The sequence below is a fragment of the Clinocottus analis genome, unplaced genomic scaffold, assembly GCF_023055335.1.
Source record: "Clinocottus analis isolate CAN_PGR_092001 unplaced genomic scaffold, fCliAna1.0.p SCAF_15, whole genome shotgun sequence".
NCBI classification, from domain to species: domain Eukaryota; kingdom Metazoa; phylum Chordata; class Actinopteri; order Perciformes; family Cottidae; genus Clinocottus; species Clinocottus analis.
Genome location: NW_027175876.1, coordinates 18,650,617 through 18,664,245, shown reverse-complemented (window position 1 = coordinate 18,664,245; position 13,629 = coordinate 18,650,617). Strand labels below are relative to the sequence as shown.

At 51.2% G+C, this 13,629-nt stretch overlaps 1 protein-coding gene across 5 annotated transcripts in view; it reads left to right on the top strand.

The window, feature by feature from the left end:
• Positions 1–13,629, top strand: part of enah (ENAH actin regulator) — a 111,048-nt gene that overhangs the window by 62,791 nt on the left and 34,628 nt on the right. For all 5 annotated transcript variants that reach the window (XM_068576621.1, XM_068576620.1, XM_068576622.1 and 2 more), the window contains exon 4: positions 11,814–11,916. In XM_068576621.1, the coding sequence (XP_068432722.1) occupies positions 11,814–11,916 (103 nt within the window). The remainder of the gene's footprint in view (positions 1–11,813; positions 11,917–13,629) is intronic.

The following is a 13,629-nucleotide window of genomic DNA, read 5'->3' as shown; positions in this document are numbered from 1 at the left end:
AGATGTTTCTGACATGTTATGTTACCGACGTGCCAAAGAGCATATTCAATATGTGCTTTTTATTCAGATACATTTTCAGAAAGACATCCCAACATCTGGCAGAAGCAGTTTCTAAATACTTTTCATGTCTTTTGACACATTAGAGTCAACGTTATGTACAGAGGTAACTTTGAACAGCTCAATGTATTTCTACTGTAATATATACGTTAAGATGAAAACATTTGTGTCTGGTCACTTTCTCCCAGCGACCCTCAGGCTTCTCAAAATGTTCCTTAACTTGAGAGGAGCTTCAGCGTCCTCCAGAGTGACGCCGTCCTCGCGGTCGTTGTGTTTTGTCCGTGCGGCGGTGACGCTCTCCTCCTCCCGGCTGACTTTGCGTTTAGGAGTTGAGAAAAAGCCCGTCAGCCGTCGGCACGTTGCTCCACAGTGTTGTTGTTGTTGTTGTTGTTGTTGTTGTTGTTGTCGGCCCCGGGAGCCTCCAACCTTTTGAGACGTGTCTGGATTTTTATAGCTCGGTAACAAATGATTTGTTTTCGTGCATTCAGAGGCGGGTCATCTTTTTTCAGAGAGTGGAGGTGCTAACACACTGAAACTCCTCCAGCTGGTTCTGAGGAGCCCAGAGAACCTGAGTGGAATTAGATGGTTGTTGTTACACACACCGCCCGGCCAAAAGAAAAGTCAACACCAAAAAAAAGGTCACACACCAATATTTGGTTGGAGACCTTCAGCTATGATTACATTGGCTGTGGAAATGTTTCCATGAGCTTCTGCAATGTCACTAGATTTATTTCCATCCAGTGTGCATTAATTCCTCACCAAGATCTTGTGTTGATGATGGTAGAGTCTGATGCTGCAAAGCTTCTCCAGCACATCAGAGACTCTCACTGGGGTTCAGGTCGAGACTCCATGTTGGACATGATGCCTCATGCCGTCTGAACCTCTTTCACCGTCTGAGCCCCATGAGTCCTGCATGTCATCTTGGAATATGCCATCAGGGAAGAAACGATCCATTGATGGAACAACCTGGTTATTGCTGAACCTGGTGGTTGTTGAACCTAGACTGGAGCAACTGCAGCAACCTCAGATCACAGCAACGCCCCCACAGGCTGGTACAGCAGCAGCAGGAGTTACATCCAGGTGGTCCTTTGTTTTGGCCGGCCGTGTGTCTTCCCTGTCTGGAGCCGTCTCCTCCAGCATCATAGCTGCACCTCTGCCCTGTAAGGCATGGACACCCTGTGAAAGTCGTATCGTATGTTATCCACAGAAACAGGAAGACGCTGAAGCCCACACAGCGTGGGGGAGGAGCCCGACTGGCGCCCATCTTTCAGCCAGGAGATGGCTGTTGCTTCCCCGTGTGATACAAGTCAACATTCATGTTTCTGTCACAAAACCTGTGCACTGCAGTAAAAGCACGGCCGTGGTTATTTTAACCCAATTGAAGATCTATTCTAAAACCTCATGTGGTAGTTTTGTTGCCAAAGCCAACCAAGTATTTCACAATCTGTTGCTAACCCTAAACGAGTCATTTCCTGTGAAGTCGGACGTGTTGGTGAAATCGTCACCTTTTACGACGCAGGAAGCACCCGTAGGGACTTCCTGTTTTACTAAAAGAACCAGTTGTCCCGGTGCCGCGCTGAACGACACCCAGTGAATAACACCCGCTGAACGACACCCAGTGAACGACACCCAGTGAACACCCGCTGAACGACACCCAGTGAATAACACCCGCTGAACGACACCCAGTGAACGACACCCAGTGAACAACACCCGCTGAACGACACCCAGTGAACAACACCCGCTGAACGACACCCAGTGAATAACACCCGCTGAACGACACCCAGTGAACAACACCCGTTGAACGACACCCAGTGAATAACACCCGCTGAACGACACCCAGTGAACAACACCCGCTGAACAACACCCGCTGAACGACACCCAGTGAACGACACCCGCTGAACGACACCCAGTGAACAACACCCGTTGAACAACACCCGCTGAACAACACCCAGTGAATAACACCCGCTGAACGACACCCAGTGAACAACACCCGCTGAACAACACCCGCTGAACGACACCCGCTGAACAACACCCAGTGAATAACACCCGCTGAACGACACCCAGTGAACAACACCCGTTGAACAACACCCGCTGAACGACACCCGCTGAACGACACCCGCTGAACAACACCCGCTGAACGACACCCAGTGAACAACACCCGCTGTACGACACCCGCTGAACGACACCCGCTGAACAACACCCGCTGAACGACACCCAGTGAACGACACCCGCTGAACGACACCCGCTGAACGACACCCAGTGAACAACACCCGCTGAACAACACCCGCTGAACGACACCCGCTGAACGACACCCGCTGAACAACACCCAGTGAATAACACCCGCTGAACGACACCCAGTGAACAACACCCGCTGAACGACACCCAGTGAATAACACCCGCTGAACGACACCCAGTGAACAACACCCGCTGAACAACACCCGCTGAACGACACCCGCTGAACAACACCCGCTGAACGACACCCAGTGAACAACACCCGCTGAACAACACCCGCTGAACGACACCCAGTGAACAACACCCGCTGAACGACACCCAGTGAACAACACCCGCTGTACGACACCCAGTGAACGACACCCGCTGAACGACACCCGCTGAACGACACCCGCTGAACGACACCCAGTGAACGACACCCAGTGAACGACACCCAGTGAACAACACCCGCTGAACAACACCCGCTGAACAACACCCGCTGAACAACACCCGCTGAACAACACCCAGTGAACACTCTGAGTTTACCTTCACAGCCCAGGAGGCCGGCCCACTTGTTGCCGGGCGGATCGGACACTATATTCAGTACGTGTTCTACGTTGCGTCACCCTGACACCGGATCCCTCTCCGCTGCGTCACCCAGACGTTCTGACTCCAACGTCCAGCGGTCGTCCAGGAGCACGAGGACGGCAGAAGTGTGGATGTCAGCACCCTGCACCTCCAGACAGCCCGACTCCCCCGAGCCCAAAATAACCCCTCTCTCTCACACACACACATGCACATGCATACGCATGCACACACACACACACACACACACACACATGCACACACACACACACATGCACACACGCACACACACACATACACACACACGTATGCTCGCACACACACACACCTATCATGAAAGGGCTCCTGCGTGGCTCACACTCCTCAAGCGACCACCTCAGAGTAAGAGTCCGTGTGAAAGGGGTGAGCTCGTTAGCGGGCCGGTCTTCTGCAGGATGTGGCTATTTCCTGAAATGTTTTTCTTCTTGTTTAAGTACATGAGAAGTCATCGGTGTGCCTCTGGACGTCAGCCTTTTCTTTTTGACGGGACGTATCCTGAACTCTTTAAATAGTTTGTGCACCTCTGTGCTCTGGCTCGGGGCTCAGGGTCGTCCTTCAATCAGAGGATCGACAGTTCGATCCCCGGCTCCGCTCGCCCATGTCTATGTGTCCTTGGGCAAGGCACTTAACGTAGTCTGGAGCACGGTAGCTCCTCCCATCGGTGTATAAATGGGTGCGAATGGATGCATGATGTCATCGAGTTAAAGGAAAGTACAGGTCGGGTTACATGTTGGGGCTACTGAAACTGAGTCCTTGATTCTCAATAAAAGCAGCCTGTGTGTGTGTGTGTGTGTGTGTGTGTGTGTGTGTGTGTGTGTTGAGGTGTTTTAAAGCAATGGAGTCAGGACAAGGTGGACAGGTGAGGGTGGAGGAGGTAACACTTGGTTGGAGGCCAGGCGGCGGAGGCCCTGCAGCGTGCAGGCAGCTCATTGGCCGTCCAGCGTAACGGTTCTGGTTGGAGCGCCCTGATCTCCAGGAACCCTCCACCTTCTCCGTCAGCTGGAACGCCGATGTCGGCAGGAAGCAGAGAGATCCCTGTAGCTTCAGGTCTTCATGGTTCCAACAGTTTGCTCGTCCGGTGTTGGGGGGTCGGGCTCTTTGTGTCTCAGAGTGATGACGTAACGCGTCTAGATGCTACTCATCCACATGTACGCCTGGAAATGACTTTCCACTCTGCCAATATTCAGGAGAGCATCCAGAGCGGTTCGGATCCGCCTGGAGAGGATGAGCTCACTGAGAGCTGAGCGATGACCTCGTGCTGTTGCTTTTGGCAAAAACAACAAACCTTGTGTTGTTTCTTTTGCAGCTGAGTTGTGTTGCTGTGATGTGTCTCCGTGGTTGAATTCATACGTATCGGTGGCTCACTGACAGCAGTGTCTTGGTAAAGAGCTTCATGACCTTGTCAGCATTCAAAGGTCACTGTTGGACCAAAGGGTGTGAGCTGTCGTCCTGCAGGTCTCCAGCAGGTTTCGGTCCGCGCTGCCGGCTGTGAGCTCCCTGTTCCTGTGGATCCCGGCTGATGAAAACAAGCTTCCATCTGATCCTGACCCGTGACCCACATGCATGACCGGAGCAGAACATATTGCCCTTTCTCTTTCACAGCTCATTCTGGCTCTCAGCCAATCACGTGCTGTTGCTGTCGATGCTGGGACGGTGACATCACAAGCTAAATGTGACGGCGCCGTGAGGAATGCGTCCGCCCGGTCGCCCGTGTTTTACCTCCTGAGTCGCTCTGGCTCATGGCCGCGGTCGACCCGCCGGGCTTGTCGTTGACAGAGCGACTGTCCTTCCTTGTTGCTGCATCGCAGAGCGAGCGCGACATTGAGCTGCGAGCGCGTCAGGAGCCTCGTGGCCTCGCATGCCAAACATTGCAGGCACTCATCATCGCAGTCTGAGCTTCATCTGCCGTTCATAAACACTCCTCCGTGTGCATTTTTAGTCTGTTGTCTGACGGGATGATGGATGGACTCATTCCTCAGATGGACGCCAGCTCCTTGACCTCCTGACGCCGGCAGCTCGTCCCCACCATCAGACTCTGATGACGGGAGGTGTCGGGTGGACAGAGACCCCGCCCTCTCCTGGCCGTCCACCTCCGTCAGACAAAACTCAGACAAAACACTCGATCAGCGTGTGTGTGAGCGTGCAGCAGCTAATCTCAGTGTGGAGGGATTACCGCTCATCACCAGGTCTTTATTCTATCAAATATAAAGTCACCAGGTCTTTATTCTATCATATATAAAGTCACCAGGTCTTTATTCTATCATATATAAAGTCACCAGGTCTTTATTCTATCAAATATAAAGTCACCAGGTCTTTATTCTATCATATATAAAGTCACCAGGTCTTTATTCTATCAAATATAAAGTCACCAGGTCTTTATTCTATCATATATAAAGTCACCAGGTCTTTATTCTATCAAATATAAAGTCACCAAGTCTTTATTCTATCATATATAAAGTCACCAGGTCTTTATTCTATCAAATATAAAGTCACCAAGTCTTTATTCTATCATATATAAAGTCACCAGGTCTTTATTCTATCATATATAAAGTCACCAGGTCTTTATTCTATCAGCTGAGCTGCTAACTCTCCAGTGAAAGTCCCGTGTTTTGACCCATGCGCCACCTCAACCTGCCGCCATCGCCCGCTCAGAGCGTCCAACAGCAGCGAGACGGGTTGGAGAGGAGGAGGAGGAGGAAGAGGAAGAGGAAGAGAAGAAGGAGAAGGAGAAGGAGAATGCAGACGGCTCTCATGCAGTTCATAATGGATGAACTCCCTCTGGACCTTCCTGTCCTCCTCCTGCTCCTCCTCCTCCTCCTCGTCGGGGGGGGAGAGGAGCAGCAGGAGGAGGAGGACAGCAGAAGTTCTCTTCTGCTGCGTAACATCTCCATGTCGTAGTTTTGTTGACTCCGTCCTGACATCTGAATGAACAAACTCCTGCTCAGGAGTCCCTCTGGTGATGATGTGCAGCCAGCAGCGAGTCCTTCTCTGTATCAGCTGATGAATAATAGATCAGATCCAGGAAGTACAAGCTGGCGAGGAGAGACCACATCCTCTCTTCCTCTCTCTCTCTGTTCGTGGCGTCTGTTGGTTCCCCCTCTATCTGCTCGGTCCAGCTCTCCTCCTCTCACGCTCCATCCCTCCCTCTCTCCTCTTCCTTTGTTTCCATCACTTCTAACGTGCCGGGAGGCGAGCCGGCACAAAGACGGACCACGTCGGGTATTTCTCCCTCATCTTTAAAAGCTCTCAGGCGTCTCGTTACGGAGGATAAAAGAACCACGACAGCAGAGCAAGAGTTCGTTCTCGTCTTCCTCCTGGAACTGAAGTTCACTGAAAGCCCGACGCCATGCTTCTGTGTGCCAGCTCCCAGGACTGCAGCGAGGTGGGGGTCCCTCTGAGGTCCAGCAGGGAGGTGGGACTCCCTCTGAGGTCCAGCAGGGAGGTGGGGGTCCCTCTGAGGTCCAGCAGGGAGGTGGGGGTCCTTCTGAGGTCCAGCAGGGAGGTGGGGGTCCCTCTGAGGTCCAGCAGCGAGGTGGGGGTCGGGGCGCCGATGGGACTGTGGAGCTACGTTTGCTGCCAGAGGCCCTCACTGACGCTGCCCTCATGTAGGTACAGGTGTGTGTGTGTGTGTGTGTGTGTGTGTGTGTGTGTGTGTGTGTGTGTGTGTGTGTGTGTGTGTGTGTGTGTGTGTGAGAGAGAGATAGTTTTCTCTGCCTTAAGGATTTAAACACCAGCTGCTTAACGAATGAATGACACACATCCTCTTTGGAGTCGTTAGCATCCAGAGGATCAGTAGCATGTGCTTCCACACTAGAAGGTCCCAGGATGCTGGAGACTAGAGAGAGACTAGAGAGACCAGAGACTAGAGAGAGACTAGAGAGACCAGAGACTAGAGAGAGAGACTAGAGAGAGACTAGAGAGACCAGAGACTAGAGAGACCAGAGACTAGAGAGAGAGACTAGAGAGACCAGAGACTAGAGAGACCAGAGACTAGAGAGAGACCAGAGACTAGAGAGAGACTAGAGAGACCAGAGAGAGACTAGAGAGACCAGAGACTAGAGAGAGACTAGAGAGACCAGAGACTAGAGAGAGACTAGAGAGACCAGAGACTAGAGAGAGACTAGAGAGACCAGAGACTAGAGAGAGACTAGAGAGACCAGAGAGAGACTAGAGAGACCAGAGACTAGAGAGAGACTAGAGAGACCAGAGACTAGAGAGAGACTAGAGAGACCAGAGACTAGAGAGAGACTAGAGAGACCAGAGACTAGAGAGAGACTACAGAGACCAGAGACTAGAGAGAGACTACAGAGACCAGAGACTAGAGAGAGACTACAGAGACCAGAGACTAGAGAGAGACTACAGAGACTAGAGAGAGACTAGAGAGACCAGAGACTAGAGAGAGAGACTAGAGAGACCAGAGACTAGAGACTAGAGAGAGACTAGAGAGACCAGAGACTAGAGAGAGACTAGAGAGACCAGAGAGAGACTAGAGAGACCAGAGACTAGAGAGAGACTAGAGAGACCAGAGACTAGAGAGAGACTACAGAGACCAGAGACTAGAGAGAGACTACAGAGACCAGAGACTAGAGAGAGACTACAGAGACTAGAGAGAGACTAGAGAGACCAGAGACTAGAGAGAGAGACTAGAGAGACTAGAGAGACCAGAGACTAGAGACTAGAGAGAGACTAGAGAGACCAGAGACTAGAGAGAGACTAGAGAGAGACTAGAGAGACCAGAGAGACCAGAGACTAGAGAGAGACTACAGAGACCAGAGACTAGAGAGAGACTAGAGAGACCAGAGACTAGAGAGAGACTTGAGAGACCAGAGAGAGACTTGAGAGACCAGAGAGACTAGAGAGAGACTATAGAGACTAAAGAGAGACTGGAGACACCAGAGAGAGACCAGAGACTGGGAGAGATTATAGGGAGAGATTATAGAGAAACTAGAGAGACTAGAGATTAGAGAGGGACTAGAGACTAGACAGACCAGATACAGACCAGAGAGAGACAAGAGAGAGACTAGAGAGACTAGAGACTAGTGAGAGACTAGAGACCAGAGAGAGACTAGAGACCAGAGAGAGACTAGAGAGACCAGAGAGACTATAGAGACTAAAGAGAGACTGGAGACACCAGAAAGAGACTAGAGACTAGAGATTAGGGAGAGACTATAGAGAAACTAGAGAGACTAGAGATTAGAGAGGGACTAGAGACTAGACAGACCAGAGAGAGACCAGAGAGCGACTAGAGAGAGACCTGAGAGACTAGAGACTAGTGAGAGACCAGAGACCAGAGAGAGACTAGAGAGACCAGAGACTAGAGACCAGAGACTAGAGACCAGAGAGAGACCAGAGACAGACCAGAGACAGACCAGAGAGAGACTAGAGAGAGACTTGAGAGAGACTAGAGAGACTAGAGAGACTAGAGACTAGTGAGAGACTAGAGACCAGAGAGACCAGAGAGAGACCAGAGAGAGACTTGAGAGACCAGAGAGAGACTAGAGAGACCAGAGAGAGACTTGAGAGACCAGAGAGAGACTTGAGAGACCAGAGAGAGACCAGAGAGAGACCAGAGAGAGACTTGAGAGACTAGAGACAGACCAGAGAGAGACCAGAGAGACCAGAGAGACTAGAGAGACTAGAGACTAGTGAGAGACTAGAGACTAGAGAGACCAGAGACAGACCAGAGACAGACCAGAGACAGACCAGAGAGAGACTAGAGAGAGACCAGAGAGAGGCTTGAGAGACTAGAGACAGACCAGAGAGAGACCAGAGAGAGACTAGAGACTAGTGAGAGACTAGAGACCAGAGAGAAACTAGAGAGAGACCAGAGAGAGACTTGAGAGACTAGAGACGCGCCTGCTGTCCGTCTAGGGTCAACCTTTGTAGCCTGAACTACTGTGAGCTATTTGAAGATGTGTGGAGGGCTTTTATTGTGAAAGGTAAGGACAGACTCGTAGAGGTGCTCTGTGCTGCTTCGGGTCAGGAGGGACGAGGTTCTCCTGAGTCTTCTGACCACAGAACCTCCTTCCTGAACCTCAGACCTCCTTCCGTAAAAAGAATTCAGCCCATGCTTTTTTTTGCTGCACAATGTTCACGTTCTGCGTGAAAGCTCTTCTAGCTAACAACGAGCTAACAACGAGCTAACAACGAGCTAACAAGCGTTTGCAGAGATATTAATGTGCATATCAATAGCATGAAAACATGGAGACAAATCCACGGCTGGGATCCGCCTCCTCTGGAGAGCAGCTGGTACTTCACTCAGCTGACATGTTGCTCTGTACACCGCAGACTCAGCAACGCAGGGTGAAGTGTCTTGCTCAAGGACACAACGGCGGGGACTAGCAGAGCCGGGGCTCGATTGAAGCCACAGTCAAATAAAAGTGGTGTGTGTCTGTGAGATGTGGTGAAGCCGGCTGCTCTCTGTGCTTCACGCTGTGGTTCAGACTCCGGCATCGGGCCGGGCTCAGTGCTGCTGACTCACTGAATCCATTCACATCCTTTATGACGCTCTGTTTCCAGAGCGGGAAAGGACTGCGGCCGCCTCCAGAGTTGCTGGTTTTAGTTCCTCGTGTTAGCTGGACAATAAGTCGAGTGATTGAAATAAGTCTAATAATGAAAGGAGGGCTCTTGAGGCTCCGCCCCTTGTTGTACTCCCACAGGCAGCCAGGCGCCGGATCTGATTCTGTTCATATCGAGCCGGACGAGAGAAAAACCACCAAGACGCCACTGAGACCAGAGCAGACGAGGACGCCGCGCTCTCTCTCCGTTACATTTCACGCCATTGTCCCAGAACGTCCTCCAGATGAGGTCGGATCCCGGCTTTGGGTTCATAGTCGTCATAGTTTCTGGAGGAAGTGGTTGAGTCTGGAACAGCATCTCTTCAGGGTGCTGGTCTTTACCAGCAGTGATGGGTCAGTGAAAGGCTGAGTCTTTCCTGAGCCGCCTCTCTGTTCAACGTTACGTTGTGTACTTGTCTTTGTGTAACGGTTGTTGACCTGGTTCGCTGAGGGAGAAGATGGCGGTTTGGGATGACGGAGGTGAGTGACGCTGCAGGTGGACGTCCGGTCTCACACGGGACACGAGCAGGGTCTCCTGGGTCAAAGTCTCATGTGTTTGACCGTCCCGTCCAACGCAGACGTTACACAGCGTCCCAGCTCACGTGACGTATCCGCCATGCTAACAGTTTGTGTACGTCACAAAGAAAACAGGAAATGTTGTTAGACACACACTTATTTACTCTTTTCAGAAATAGAGTTTTAAATCTCAAGGCCTTTTCAAAAAGCAATTCTTGATAATAAAGGTGAATAAATCAGCCCATTTAAAGTTTGAGCATTAAAATGATGTGCTGGTGTCTTCGTGCTGACGGCACACACACCTGGTCCAGATGTGAACCGGAGTGTGTGAACCGGATGAGTCCGCTGGACTTCAGTCGCTCTGGGTCGTGTTGAAGGTTCCTCGGAGCCGACGCTGCTGGTTTCCAGTAACTTTTGTCGCTGCCCGGACTCGTCCTCAACTCGCCGAGCGCCACGCGGGTCTCCTTTGTTGCTGTGACAGCGTTATGACGTCATGACGTCATTATGCTGTGATTGGTGCTTCATAAACGCTGCGTCGGCCTCTGCTGCTTCCGGGCATCGACCCGAAGGCCTTCATGGAAACACTACAACCGACAGCTGTTGGAGTTCTGACTCAGACGTGACCATCGCTGCCTTCTCCGCTCGCACACGAGCAGCGAACCCCAACGTGTGTGTGGGTGTGTGTGTGTGGGTGTGTGTGGGTGTGTGTGTGTGTGTGTGTGTGTGTGTGGGTGGGTGGGTGTGTGTGTGGGTGTGTGGGTGGGTGGGTGGGTGTGTGGGTGGGTGGGTGGGTGTGTGGGTGTGTGTGTGTGTGTGGGTGTGTCGGTGGGTGTGTGTGTTTGTTCCTTCTGGTCCTGCTCAGGCTCATCAGCATCAGTTGTCTCATTGCAGAAAATTAATAATAAAAGTGATCTTATGAGAACTCGATGCTCGCTAAAAAACAAGCGTGAGGTCGGCGGCGATGCTTCTACATCGATCCCCAACGATGCTCATCCAACAGAACTCATCCAACGGAACTCATCCAACGGAACTCATCCAACAGAACTCATCCAACAGAACTCTCCCAACGGAACTCATCCAACAGAACTCATCCAACAGAACTCATCCAACAGAACTCATCCAACAGAACTCATCCAACAGAACGATGCTCATCCAACAGAACTCATCCAACAGAACTCATCCAACAGAACTCATCCAACAGAACGATGCTCATCCAACAGAACTCATCCAACAGAACTCATCCAACAGAACGATGCTCATCCAACGGAACTCATCCAACAGAACTCATCCAACAGAACTCATCCAACAGAACTCTCCCAACAGAACGATGCTCATCCAACAGAACTCATCCAACGGAACTCATCCAACAGAACTCATCCAACAGAACGATGCTCCGTTTTGAACAGATCCGTTGACTCGGCGGCAGAAGTCACGTTAGCATTAATTAGCGTTAGTTAGAGTTAGCTGTGCAGCTTAGCTTAAAAACTGCAGAGCAACATTTGATCCTGAGTTCATCAGACATAGCTGAGTCCATATTGTGACGATAGTGGTGCTCATCCCGGAGTCAGGAGGAGCTTCATTGCTCAAACTGTGACTAAATCCTGGACCACTTGTTCCTCTCCTCCAATGTTTCCGGTTCTGGAGTTCAGTTCTGCTCCGGCCACCGGGCACTGCCCGGGTTTGGCTCGCCTGGCACTTCTGAATATCAGGAGATCATAAGGACGTGACGTTGAAAGTCAGGATTACATGTGTTATGGTTATTGTTATGAAGCCGTGTGACGGTGCAGTGCCGCTCCCCGTTCATACACAGCATTATGAGCAGGATTCTGATTGTGTCTTTGTGCCCTGCAGGCCCCACGCTGCCCAGACAGGACACCCAGGTCCAGAACCACCAGGTCCAGAACCACCAGGTCCAGAACGGCCCCGCCGCGGAGGAGCTGGAGCTGCAGAGAAGGTGAGGATGCACAGACGGATGAGGTCCTTCAGAGCCACGGGGAGGAGGGGAGGCTCCATTGTTGCTTCCACTTCTGTCCCTCCCTCTTCTTCAATATCAGTGTAACACACACACACACGCACACGCACACGCACACACACACACACACACATTCAGACAAAGTCAAGCACACCCACAGTTGTTTTTCTTCCCCATACAAGGCCACTCTCTCCCTCAGGTAATAATGAGGCTCTGGAACAGCTAGAAAACACACATAGTTACAGACACTCACACACACACACACACACACACACACACACACACACACAGCTGTAATAATGGAGGCCAGCTGTTGCTTCAGTCCAGCAGAATGCTTGTTGGAGGCTTGAGGAGAGGCATCCTGGCGTCATGGATGGAGACGTGCCGCTCAGCTTCAGAGCAGACGAGCCAAACGATGACGGCAGCTGCTGCTCGGCACGTTGTCACCAAAGAGGACTGGACCTCGTAACGCTGTCTAAACAGCGTGTCCACACACACACACTAATAAAAGACTCACTGAAGGCTTCAAGATAATCGTATCCAGTTCCCAACCCACCAAACACCTACTTCACATTGTTGCTTGATGAGGCAGCGGCTCACAGCTCGAGGCCCCGCCCCTGATTGTTTCTAGGACCACCTTCCAAAATACATGAGGGGAAAACAAACGACGAACGTGACAAGAAAATAAGAAACAAAGCGCTGCTGTCAATGTGTTGTGCTGCGTACCTCCATCTATTAAACTATCAACCACAAAGCACTTCTTCCTCTCACCGGCACTCAGTGTGATGGTTTGTGTTCATCCAGAGGAGACCGTCCATCAGGCTGCAGTCACCAGGATGGTTGTAGTCACCAGGATGGCTGTAGTCACCAGGATGGTTGTAGTCACCCGGATGGTTGTAGTCACCAGGATGGTTGTAATAACCAGGATGGTTGTAGTCACCAGGATGGCTGTAGTCACCAGGATGGTTGTAATAACCAGGATGGCTGTAGTCACCAGGATGGCTGTAGTCACCAGGATGACTGTAGTCACCCGGATGGTTGTAGTCACCAGGATGGTTGTAATAACCAGGATGGCTGTAGTCACCAGGATGGTTGTAGTCACCCGGATGGTTGTAGTCACCAGGATGGTTGTAATAACCAGGATGGTTGTAGTCACCAGGATGGTTGTAGTCACCAGGATGACTGTAGTCACCAGCATGGTTGTAGTCACCAGGATGGTTGTAGTCACCAGGATGGCTGTAGTCACCAGGATGGCTGTAGTCACCAGGATGGTTGTAGTCACCAGGATGACTGTAGTCACCAGCATGGTTGTAATAACCAGGATGGTTGTAATAACCAGGATGGTTGTAGTCACCAGGATGGCTGTAGTCACCAGGATGGCTGTAGTCACCAGGATGGTTGTAATAACCAGGATGGCTGTAGTCACCAGGATGGTTGTAATGACCAGGATGGCTGTAATGACCAGGATGGCTGTAATAACCAGGATGGCTGTAGTCACCAGGATGGTTGTAATAACCAGGATGGCTGTAGTCACCAGGATGGCTGTAGTCTCCAGTATGGTTGTAGTCTCCAGTATGGTTGTAGTCACCAGTATGGTTGTAGTCACCAGGATGGCTGTAGTCACCAGGATGGTTGTAGTCACCAGGATGGTTGTAGTCACCAGTATGGTTGTAATGACCAGGATGGCTGTAGTCA